General features: G+C 36.5%; 1 protein-coding gene across 1 annotated transcript; it reads right to left on the reverse strand.

Annotated features, from left to right (window-relative positions):
• Positions 1–1529: 1529 nt before the first annotated feature.
• Positions 1530–10486, reverse strand: LOC114294646 (DNA-directed RNA polymerase subunit beta (DUF616)). The gene is made up of 6 exons (XM_028238777.2): positions 9934–10486; positions 4141–4358; positions 3706–3882; positions 3465–3620; positions 2685–2961; positions 1530–2052 (listed from the first exon to the last, which is right to left on the reverse strand). Exons 1-6 carry the CDS (start codon positions 10283–10285, stop codon positions 1820–1822), a joined length of 1413 nt encoding a protein of 470 aa, XP_028094578.2. The 5' UTR covers positions 10286–10486; the 3' UTR covers positions 1530–1819.
• Positions 10487–12980: the final 2494 nt, after the last annotated feature.

A 12980-nucleotide genomic window follows, 5' to 3' on the forward strand; every position in this document is an offset into this window, starting at 1 on the left:
TGGCCAATTTTACACTCCTATCAATGTGAATGTTAATATATCAATGTGAATATTCACATTGTCAACGGGCCGGGCTCGCCCCGGGCCACCCACGGGCTTTGGGCCGCCCATGGGACGCGAGTCAATTTTACACTCTTATCAATGTGAATGTTAACATGTCAATGTGAATATTCACATTGTCAACAAGTCGAGCCGTGCCTGCCCCGGGCCGCCCACGGGCCGTGGGCTAGTTTCGGGCAGTCACGGGACACGGACTAATTTTATACTCTTATCAATGTGAATGTTAACATGTTAATGTGAATATTCACATTATCAACGGGTCGGGCCGGGCCCGCCCAGGGTAGCCCACGAGCCGCGGGCGGGTTTCGGGCCGGTCACAGGCCGCGAGCTAATTTTACACTCCTATCAATGTGAATGTTAACATGTCAATGTGAATATTCACATTGTCAACAGCCCGGGCCCGGGCTCGGGCTTCGGGCTGCCCATGGGTCACGGGCTAATTTTACACTTTTATCAATGTTAATGTTAATATGTCAATGTGAATATTTACATTATGAACGGGCCGGCCCGGGCCGGCCCCGGGCGGCGGGCTGGCTGGCTTCGGACCGCCCACGGGCCACGGGCCAATTTTACACTCCTATCAATGTGAATGTTAACTTGTCAATGTGAATATTTACATTATCAACGGGCCGGGCCGGGCCTATTTTTTTGGCCTGTGGGTCAGCTCGGCCCGACTCGAATTTTTCCGGGCACCCACGAGGATCGACATGGGGCGGGCCCCTACACATTGACGATCTGAACATTCACATTGACAGTGTGAACATTTATATTAGAGGTGTTTTAGTAATTATGTCACTCATAGGACTTATTGAAATATAAGAAAATAATGTGAACTAAATAGAACATAAGTAGATGAAAAAGGTATTTTGGTCTTCTTATCTCAAATTGGACCTAATGGAATAGTCAAAAAGAATATGGGTTGGATGGAATAAAACTCTTAGAAAATAGATTTATCAAAAAAGTTCCCTTTAGAAATGGTTGGAATGGATAATGGCCCTGTTTGGTACAGCTTAATTTCAGCTTGTTTCAACTTTCAGCTTAATTTCAGCTATTTTGATGTGTTTGGTTTAGCTTAACAATACAGCTTATAACTTTTTGTAAGTCAAAAATCAATTTATTCTTTGAGTGAGGCAGGAGAAACTTAATTTATAAGTCAGAAATCAACTTATGTTCATAATTATAAGCTATAAGCTGTTAAGGTATAAGGTATAAGCACTTTCCCACAGCTCTACCAAACAGGGCTAATATTAAAATTGCCTAAAACTCGACCCACAGCTCTTTCAACCTAGATTTGGCACTGGTCATTGGCTAGCCAATAGTTTTCAAGGTTAGAATATTAGCTCTAGCTATGGTGACATTTTGAAAATGCACGTTATCCATGATAATTAAACTATCCTGGTATCTATTTTACTCATGATTTCTCGAAATTTTTTTCAAGTGATTAGGCATGAAACATGAAAAGCAAAATATTTGCAAATATGTTCATATTACCAAGATTTTATATGGCTTGAATTAGGAGACAAGTTTGCGTTTCGTTTTGAATTGAAAATTACTTTACAAATTAACAAATCTTACAAACTACTGTGTCATGTAATAATAAAATTTTGAGAACTGAAACAATTCTCCCTTCAATAGTAAATGACACGAGGAAGGAAGTTCACAGCACTTCCAAATAAATTGAGGAACGATTGCAGTCTCTTTCACCTCTAAGACACATTTTTCACACTCACAGAAGTAGACAGCAATCGAACACCTAGAGTCAGCTTGTTAGAGGCTTAGCTTTGCGTATATGGCCCATGCTATTAACAAGATCCTTGCGGGTGCAAACAGGGAACATGTTGATGTTCTTCAACACTCCCAATCGCCAGAGAACGTACGGAAAGCTCAGCTGATCCCGAGAAGTGAAACGAACCACTTCATTGAACCAAAGGCACATGAACAAATTGGTCAATGGTGTATGCTCCCTCACGATTACAGAAGCTTCAGATAGAGCTGCAAAGAACAATTCATATAAAAAAATAAAAAAAAACGAGCATACAAACAAAAATTCGTTTAACTAAGCTGCTAGAGCTGCACAGGCCAATATATCAAGGATAACCCTCCCATGGATTAAATCACCGTGTTTCTAAACACAGTTCAAATATGCCTAATCTCAACAGTTGTGGCTTTCTCCCCCACATCCAAACCTGTTACCAACTAAATGAATGTTTAAACAGATAAATGGAGGTACACCACAGTGTAGGGAGGCAAGGCAAGGCAATCAATAATAGCAAACAATAACAAGGCAGAAAAAAATTAATTAGTAACTTGTCTTCTGGGATTATTAGTGAATTAGAAGACAATTTCACTCCACCTAAGTGTATTTGTTCCACCTTAGTGTTTGAACATTGTATTTAAACATAATTGCAAAGCATGATTTAAATTTATGACCTTGAGGTTATGGTTTCAAGTCTCAGGGCAGCCACTTTGTGCACTATGCCAAAGGTTAGGTGTGTACCCAATCTTTCCCCTCCCAAACACACATTAATGTGTACTATTTGGGCGTTGTTGTTGTTGTTGTTGTATTAACTACTGTTCGTTATCATTTTATGCTCCTAGAGAACAAGTGGTGTGTAAAAGCTTACCTTTCTTTCCATTGAACCTTTTGTCCTCAGGAAGGCCATCATGGCGATACTGACTCAACTGCACCTCAACTTCTTCTGGGGTGGCTTTGTTTTTTTTGACAACAGCCTTTGCCTCATCATACACACTACTCCTAGCTCCATGTTCCGAAATTGCAAGTACAGAATTTGAACGCCAAAGAAGGGTTTCTAAAACACCCAAAGGGTCCCTTCTGAATTGGGACTTTGAGTCTACCCAAATAGAATATCTCCCATGAGGAAACAGGCGATGACTCAGCATCTGACAACAGCAAAAATGAACAAATTATTGCTATATGACCTAACCTATTCAGTTTAAAATGATTATCATCAAGTTTACACCAATTGTCAAACAAGAAAGAAAGGCACCAGACACCACAGTACTGTCGCCGAAATTGAGGTCTGGGGAGCATCACCTTTCAATTTGCTCTGAGGTACTCCCATAATACCAGTCCTATAAATTTCTAGGTGAAAAGTCTCCACAGGTTGTGTGAGTACATTGTAGCAAGCTTTTCAGTCCAAATCTTGTGCAAAGAGATTAATAGTAAGAATGATCTTCATCAAGAAATAACAAACAAGAGCTTGGATTTCTCAAATAAATGAAGCTGTTGTTTGTTATTTCTTGATAAAGGTCATTCTATTGTTATTAATCTCTTGGCACAGTTACACGAAACATTACTTAATTTACGTCTAATAAATTTGAGAAAATTGGAGAGATAAAAGACATGAAGGACATCACACTGATTGGATGTATAACTTTGCTACCTTAGGAATTTTACCATTCAACCTTTGGTCTCTGAAAGGGAGATTCTTAACAATAACAATGCGCCATTTCCCAATATATTGGTTCTCACCAATTCTATGTCCCTCTGCCTCTTGTGCAGCTAGAGTGATTTCATCCCAAAATGCCACGTAGCAAACCTGCATCCATTCAGTATTCTAAGCATAAAAAATAGCAGTGAAACCTAAAAAGGCAATAAACAAGAATTCTTCCTAGGAAAAAAACCTTTCTAAGTGATGCCTCTGACATTCCAATTGGTTGATACAAATCGTCACCACCACCAAATGCACAAGTAGAGACTGCAACTTTACAAGTTTGCAGGTAATTTTTGTCCTCATCAGAAATTTTGAACCCTCCATTCTCACTGTAGAAACCACAGTGTACAATAGCTGTTTCATCCACCTGCAACATTCATTTATATATAGCGACCAATGTCAAACGAAAAATGGATAAGCAACAACAGCCAGGGAAGACCAATCCCTAAAAAGTAAAAGAGGCAATAGACTAAAGGCAACTTAGGCAAGAAAGATGCAAATATCTAAAGTTCATGAATAGTATACTCTAGTTACAGCAAATTGAAAGTAATTGATCTTATGCTGTATTTGAACACGGACTAGATAGTGTAAACCATGTTAAAGATCTCAAGATGCAGCTTATAACCTTATAACTTTTCTCTCTTTGCTCTAGAGTTTGGTTTCCTGTAAATAAATTAAATCTTGTAGCTTCCGTATGCTGTTGAAAAAGGATAATGTTCCCTTCTACATAAGGTGTATCATTCGCTGATATGTATACCACTTTTTTAATAGGATTAACAGGTTGTTTATCCATGGGAATATCCAAGTGCTCAAGTTCTTCGGGAGGTAGGAGCTTCAAGCAACCTGATACGATCCACAAAAGCTTGTCATGAATTGAACTGCCTTTAAACATCCGTAAGATGTGAGATGAAGGAAATGCAGAAATGAAGACAATATTAGCAATGAATCATATTTCAATTTCAACAAAAATTCAGTAGTTTAGAACTTGCAAATCCCAACATATGATGAAATACTTTATAACATCAAATCGCTGCAAACAAATGAAAAACACTTAATTAGGTTCGTCTGCCACTGATATTAATGGCATGTATATCAACCGTTCATTCCTGATCTTTGTAACTTCATCTCCCCCAGGCCTTCAATTCCAGAAGTTGACTCTTGTAATTGAGACTCCCATCTATGACTCACTACTCTATTTTTACCAAACTCTTATTTGTAAATAAACACATGCATATATCTCACTTTACCTTCCACACTTTATTCATACATTTCATTCACGTCACTAAGCAGATTATGGAGTCAACTCGAAAACACAAAATGATAATGCAACAATTTTTGTTCAATTCTGTCCAAACCCTTTTGTCCCAAAGCACCAAGATTCTACCCGCAGTGCCCACAGCACCTAAAGCCACCTAATCAACAAACATGTTATACCACATACTTCTAACCAAACCAAACCAAACCAAGCCTTAAGTCCCATCAAAAGGGGTCGGCTACATGAATCCTTCTTCTCCACGCGGCTCTATCAAAGGCCATTTCATTAGTCAAATTAAGTAGATTCATATCTCTATTTATAACGCTAGTCAACGTTAATCTAGGTCTACCCCGTCCCCTAACACTTCCATCTACCGTTACAGCATCGCATCTCTTCATTACTGCCTATATTGGTCTCCGTTGAATATGACCAAACTATCTCAAACGATTCTCTCTCAACTTATCTTCTATCGATGCTACTTCTACCCATTCCTGAATACACTCATCCCTAATCCTGTCTTGTCTAGTCTTACCACACATCCACCTTAGCATCCTCATCTCAGCCACACTCATCTTATCTACATGTTGTTTCTTGGTTGCCCAACACTCCGTCCCATACAACATAGCTGATCTAATAGCCGTTCTATAAAACTTACCTTTTAGTCTAGTGGGTATTCGTTTATCGCACAATACCCCAGACACACTTCTCCACTTACACCATCCCGCCTTAATCCTATGGGCCACATCTGCATCAATCTTTCCCGCTGTTGTGATAATCGACCCTAAATAACGAAAATATTCACTCTTAGGCAGTTCTTGGTTCTCAATCTTCATTTCTCCTTTGCTTTCTTTGTTATTGTTACTGTTACTAAATTTACACTCCATGTACTCTGTCTTAGTTTTGCTTATCCGGAATCCTTTAAATTCAAGAGCTTTTCTCCAAATCTCCAACTTTGTGTTAACTCCTTCTCTAGTCTCATCCACTAACACAATATCGTCTGCAAAAAGCATATACCATGGCACGTCATCCTGAATATTTATCGTCAACTCGTCCATAACTAAAGCAAAAAGATAAGGACTTAAGGTAGATCCTTCGCGTAACCCTACAGTGATAGAAAATTCATTTGTCTCTTCAGCTGGCGATTTAATAGTGGTCACCACCCCTTCATACATGTCCCTAATCACGTCAATGTAGCCTTTTGTCACTCCTTTCTTCTCTAACACCCACCATATTATATCTCGGGGCACTCTGTCATATGCTTTCTCAAGGTCGATAAACACTATATGAATGTCTCTTTTATTTTCTTTATACTTTTCTATTACTCTCCTCAAAAGATAGATCGCTTCCATTGTTGACTTACCAGGCATAAACCCAAATTGATTCTTTGACACCTCTGTTATGTCTCGCAATCGGCGTTTCATCACCCTCTCCCACACTTTCATTATATGACACATTAGCTTGATTCCACTATAGTTGTTACAATTCTAGACATCACCTTTATTCTTATAGATTGGCACTAAAATACTCTTCCTCCACTCATCTGGCATGTTCCTAGTCAACAAAATTTTGCTAAACAACCTAGTCAACCAAGCAACTCCCTTTTTATCCAAACACTTCCAAGCTTCAATAGGGATATCATCGGGTCCTAAAGCCTTATTTGATTTCATCTTCTTAAGTGCAATCTCCACTTTAAAGTTCCTAATCCTAGGATAGAACCTATAGTCTTGGTTTATCGTATTACTGGCTATTTCTTCCCCTATTGTCGTACTTCCATGTTCCTCATTTAACAGTTTCTCAAAATAATTCTTCCATCTTTCCTTAATCTCATCATCCTTCACCAATACCTTAGAATCCTCACTCTTAATGCACTTTACTTGATTAAAATCTCTTATTTTCTTCTCCCATATCTTAGCAAATTTATATACCCTCTTCTCTTCCTCCTTACTATCTAGTCTAGTATATAGGTCATCATAAGCTTTCAACTTAGTCTCTCTCACTACTTTCTTGACCTCCTTATTAGCCAATCTATAGCTCTTAAGGTTTTCCTCAGTTCTATCCTTCTGCCACTTTTTAAAGCACTCTTTTTTTGCCTTAACTACCGCTTGAACCTCTTCCCTCCACCACCAAGTTTCCCTAGAGTTGGGTCCCGTTCCTTTCGACTCTCCAAGCACTTCCCTTGAGATTCTCCTCATACAATTGGCCATCGAATTCCACATAGTGTTAGCATCACCTTCTAAGTCCCAAGTACCTTCCTTATCCATTCGATTCTTAAATATTTCTAGTTTATCTCCTTTTAGGTCCCACCATCTCGTCCTACGACGCCCACCATCCTTCCTAGCTTGGGATTGCCCTCTAAAACATAAATCTAGTACTAAAATCCTATGTTGAGAGACCAGACTTTCTCCAGGAATCACCTTACAATCATTGCATTTTAGGCAGTCCACTTTTTTCACTAAGAAGTAATCTATTTGGCTCTTAACTAATCTACTCTTAAAAGTTATCAAATGCTCCTCCCTCTTCTTATACATAGTATTGGCCACCACCAGGTCAGAAGCCAACGCAAAATCTAAGATTCTCTCTCCAGCTTCATTTCTGTCACCACATACTTCTAACTAGATTTTTTTTTTTTGATAAATCACATACTTCTAACTACTTCATTGGTCATCTGTTCAAATTGCTTTATTTTATTTTATTTTATTGAAGTAGACACACCAAATCAACCCTCCAATCCATAAACAGAGTTTTAATGATCTTCCTGTGGTCTGGTTTTTTAAGCAATCACAAACCCATAACACCTTTTGCTCCGGTAAAAGCAAGGAACACCTAATACCTCTCTTACTTCCAACAAGTATGAATTGGAGCCCTAGATCAGACTTGTCAACACAGAAATCAAAAGTTTTCCAGCCTTACTGGACAATTTTCCAGAAAGGACCAGTCATCAGCAGTGACTTGTCATCGCCGAGATTCAGTGAGAACTCTGGTTTCCTAACTACATAATTCATATATGATTAGCATTAAGGAATCAAACGCATACTAAAATTTATCAGCACTGTATACTGGCAATGAATGCCAAATGGATTATTCACCACTTGACTTAGCATTTTGGCAGTAGGTTACATCTGCATTAGAACATAAATTGAAAAGGCTATAGGGGAGATCTCTTAGGTGTTGAAGATGTAAATAATAATGTCAACCCACTCTCTAACTGTTTAAGCATTTAGTTTAGATGAATTGGTGGTCAACAACACAACATGTCTCAGAGTAGGCAGGCAATAGATCTTGTGTTTAAACCTCACCACCTATCCGATAATTAAAATGGATCCCATGTTCAAACCTCACCTTCTCCCTGACAATTAAAATACCTCACTATGGAGGACTGACCACATGCGAGGGAGCGTGTTGAGGATATAAATAATAATTGGCCCGTTTGGCATAGCTTCTAACAAACTAAAGCTAATAATAAAAAAACTAAAACCACCTCTGTCCTACTTTTTTTATTTTAGGGGAATTTACTGATAAGTCCCATATACCAAGTTCAAAACTCAGCTAATCCCAAAACAAAATACTTGCACCAATTAGTCCAATACATTTTTAATTGTTACCAAAAAATTCTTTTTTTTTTTTTAATTTACAGACACTGTTCACAATTTACTACCGTAGGACTTCCGTCAAACGGTCGCCGGAAACTCGTCGGAATGTTCAACATCGCCGGGAAGTCGCCGGAGTTTCGCCGGAAGTTCGCCAGAGTGTTAAGAACGTTAATGGAAGTCGCCAGAATGTTCAGAACGTTCACTGGACGTTAAGAATATCACTGGAGACTCACCGGAATGTCTACAATATTGCCGGAAAAAAAAAGAATAAATGGATAAATTATAGCAAAAAAAACATAGCAAAATGTGCTAAATATTGATAAACTAAAAGGAAAAAAAATGAAACGACAAAAAACAGCAACAATGGGGAAAACATATGTTATTTTTCAATTTTTGTAAGGTTCAAGCAAATAATTTCTAAATAGTGATCAAACTGAAAAGTAAGTTTTGAAACTGTAAAATGTTACAGTTTCAAAACAAAAATCTATTAAGCATTTATCCTTATTAATCAAATTGAAAAACATGTTATGAAACTGTAAAATTTTATAGTTTTATACCATGATTCATTCCAACACCAAAAAAATTTGAAACTGTAAAATTTTACAGTTTTCACCGCCTGTAACTAAAACTCGAAAACTACTTGTTCAGAATTCGAAAATTTTCTCCATTAGAACAGAAAAACAGAAGTGTATAGCAGAGAAAAAAAAAAAAAGAGATCGAAGGAGAAAGGCGCATGTAGAGAGAGGATCAGATCTAAGTACATCCACTCATCTTCTTCGTTGGAAATATATCATTTTCTTTGTCGGAAATATATTATTTTCGTTGTCGGTGAGAGTGAAGTCACGAGTTGATTTCGATGGTTGGCGGTTATCAGTGAACCCCGATCAATGGAGAAAGACATGATCACCGGTTGTCGTCCATGACAAAGATGATGAGAGAAAAATGTAGAAAAAAAAAAACGAGAGAGGAAGGGAAGCAAAAAAGAGAGAGAGAGGAAAGGACTTTTGGGTGTACTCAAAAAGTTATGGGATTAAATGGTGGCCACATGTTCCACATGGGACCTGTGGGTAATTTCCCCTTTATTTTATTATTAGCACTGGGTGTCCAAATCAAAGCCCAACTAATCCCCGCAGATGCACAGGCCCTGGGCAATGAGTTTCTCGCAGGTCCACCACCGTTTAAAAAAGAAAAAGATGTAAGTAGCTCAATAAGGTGCACTAAACAACCATAATGTTCTGATAAGCCTTAAAAACCAGTTACCTTTATTTTGTTCAATTGGTGTCCCATTAATTTTGCTAACATAATAAGTAATTATTAGGTCACAAAAAAATTATAATACATATACTACAACAGAGACAATCACTGCCAAATCAACTGAGCACATGAGTCAATACAAACGAAATTCTAGAAGTTTTGTTTCTACATACCAATCAAGCACTTAGCAACTGAAACTAAGAATCAAACCAGTCATTTCAAAGCCATTGCTCAAGTGCATAACTTAAATCATGCTCTTTGCTGATAAACAAACAAGTAGATTAATACACAAATTTTCAAGATTCTGAGAGGAACTTACGTTGTCTGACGCCACCGATCACCCGAGTAGTCGGATCGAGGCGATTCAAGTTGGCTTCCGATTTCTTTTCCACAACAGGTTTTGGTTCCTTCTGAGAAGCGAGTTTCGAGACGAGCACTGGACTCGGTTTTCGGCCAATTCTGGAGGCCTCGAACATGAGGAGTCCAGCGGCGGGAAGGAAGAGCAAGACGGGCCACCATCTCAATAGCTTCCTGAGTAATCGCTGAGCCAACTCGTTCTTGCCTCGGAAGACCGATTTCTTGCGCTTTCTACGGACTCGGACTCTCATCTTTCCGGCGAGATCGTCGGAATCTTCATCGGAGACCGAAATCGATATACTGTTGTTGAACATTGATGGACGGCTGTGATGTCGCCGATCGAACACAGAGACGGAGAGAGAGACGAGCGAAATGGCACTTTCACAGTGACGCCCTCATGTGGGTGAGTACCCTGAAATTACTCGTTTTGAAGAAAAAAACGACGACGTTGCTTCCTCATATCCACCACGCCTTTCTCAATAATTTGGAGATGATGTTGCACTGTTGTGCGGTAAAATAGGTCATTTCGGAATTCATTTCATAATTTAAATCGTTTATATTTTAAAATATATTAATTAAAATATATTTATAAAAAATTAATTTAATTAGATATTATTTATTCATTCATTCATTTATATTTGTATTTATTTTAATATTTTAAATCACAATTATTATATATTTTTATAAATATAAATTTGAGTAGATGAATGGGCAAACGATATCCAATTAACTTAATTTTTTTCAATTCTACTTGATATATTCTATAATGTGAACGGTATAAATTATCAAAATAAATCCTGAAATGAACCATTTTACCGCACAATAGATGCTGTTGCGCAGCAGCATCCCAATTCCCTTTCTCAACTAGTGAATTGAAAAAGATTTCAGAAAACCATTTTCAAAAAAATTTATTTTTTTATTTTTTTTGTATTTCAATGTTTTCAATAATTTTTTTAATATTTTAAATAATTTTTAAATTTTTTTAAACTCACTTAACATAAATGCATTTAAAAAATATAGTATTAGTAAAAAAAATATACTAAATACCAAAAAATAGAAGAAAAAAATACGAAAATTCAATACATTTTTTTTAAATATATTTTTGTGTATTTATTAATTATTATTTAAATACATCTAAATAAGTTGTATCTAAAAAAGTAAAAAAATTACTTAATTTTTTTTTAAAAAAACACTAAAAATAAAAAACTCAATTTTTTAGAAAACTAAAACCAAACAAACTTCTTTTTATAAATATAAATTAAATTAAAATAATTGTCATATAAAATCAAAATATTATATTAAAATTATGAATAAATTACTAAAAAGTCCAAACTAAGGAGGTATTGGGTACAGTAAATATTTTTTTATTGGTGAATAGATATTTTTTTATTGGTGAGAGATTCACCCATTGTGAAATAGGGTCATGTTGTAGTGTGCACCCCTAAAGGGTTGCACACCGTGTGCACCTTCATTATTGGTCATTGGATTACACAAATACATTCGGACCATTGAATTCTTTAATTTTGAAAAATTAGACCACCGGAGAGCAACCGGTTGACCATCTCTCTACTTCTTCCAACAGGGTATTCTCTCTCTCTACTTTCACTCTTTCGTTTCTCTCCCTCCCTCTCCCTCTACTACTCCCTCCTTCGAGTGATCTCTTCCCCTGCTCCTCTCTCTCTTCTCTCTCTACTGTGCTTATTCGTCTGTCTTTCTCTAGTTCGACTGACTGCAGATTCTAAGTGGCTGTTCGGTTTAAAACTCTAATCTAACCCAGTGAGCTTCTATTTGGTTTGTAAGAAAACGAAGGAATTTTTTTTGAAGAGCAATCAACAAGGTATGCCTCCCTCTGATTATTTCTGAAACCCTAAACCCTCTTTTAAAACTCTCTTCTTCCCCATTTTTTACTCTCTGTGTATATTTCTGAAATCCTCCCTCTTCTAAAACTATAATCTCTGATTTTTACCCTATTTTCTGTCTATAGTGCTATCTGAATTTCTATTCCAGTCTTTCTTGGCTCACACTGATTCGAAATTTGCAGTGAAGCAAGGCTTGGTAATGATTTTGTTCTATTTTGCTGTTTATATATCTCGGTTGACATTCTTAATGAAATAATCCATTTTTACATTAATTAATATAGTATTTTGTAACCATATTGTTGGTTCCATGACTTGTTCTTGAGTTGTTGCAAAATATTTCGTAAGAAATTTTGGCATTAAAATTATAGGTCTAATTTTGTTATTTGAATTTTGATTGCATTTAAGATGTTTGTAAAAATGCCTAGTTTGTTAGCAATTTAAACAAATGTATTTTGGAACTATATTTTCATTGCATTTAGATGTTGAAAACTTGTGATTGACTTTAACATGTTCTCCGAAGATTTATCCCAAAATATATTGAGTGATATTCACATGAAGCAACTATAACTTGTGGTTGGGACCTCCCAATTTGTAAGTGTTTTTGGTAATGTTTAGTACTTGTTGTTCTAGTTGAATTAAATAGCCATCTCAAGTAAATCATTTGTTTAATTGGTTTTTAAAAACATACATACACACACATATATATATATATATATATAAGCGAACGTAGTTCACATAGAATAGAAATACTTCTAAAAATGCTAATCAAATAGTGCTTGAACTTCACTTGTATCCTTGTTTAAGCATGAGCAGTTGACAAGATAATGGGAAAAAGACTCCAACCAACAAAAAAGTGTGAAAAGCTAAAAAGAATTGAAGTATATTATTTTAATCTTAGCTAAAATGCAGTCAACATGCTTATGTTTAATAAAATGAATTTCCTCTATTATACTATTTTAATTTTAATTTTTAATCCACATGAAGCTTATGTTTAATAAAATAAATTTCCTCCGCATACTTTTTTCAAAGTGTATTGATGCTAAGATAATCCATGAATTACTATCTTCCCTCTAAGCGTGGAGGCTTTCCTAACAACCATGAAAGATTAGTGTCGAACTTTAGGTTTGAAGTAGTGGAAAGTGTGAAAAAG

The sequence above is a fragment of the Camellia sinensis genome, chromosome 3 (genome assembly GCF_055761805.1).
Source record: "Camellia sinensis isolate YWXY chromosome 3, ASM5576180v1, whole genome shotgun sequence".
Taxonomy (NCBI): domain Eukaryota; kingdom Viridiplantae; phylum Streptophyta; class Magnoliopsida; order Ericales; family Theaceae; genus Camellia; species Camellia sinensis.

What these genes read in the sequence shown, in the direction of transcription:
- LOC114294646 (XM_028238777.2), bottom strand. Translation starts at nt 10,285, where the DNA reads ATGTTCAACAACAGTATATCGATTTCGGTCTCCGATGAAGATTCCGAC. An exon ending in AAAGAGAGAAAAGTTATAAG is followed by an intron (nt 3,883 to 4,140) that starts GTTATAAGCTGC and finishes TGAATGTTGCAG; the next exon opens with GTGGATGAAACAGCTATTGT. An exon ending in TGAATGGTAAAATTCCTAAG is followed by an intron (nt 2,962 to 3,464) that starts GTAGCAAAGTTA and finishes TGCTGTTGTCAG; the next exon opens with ATGCTGAGTCATCGCCTGTT.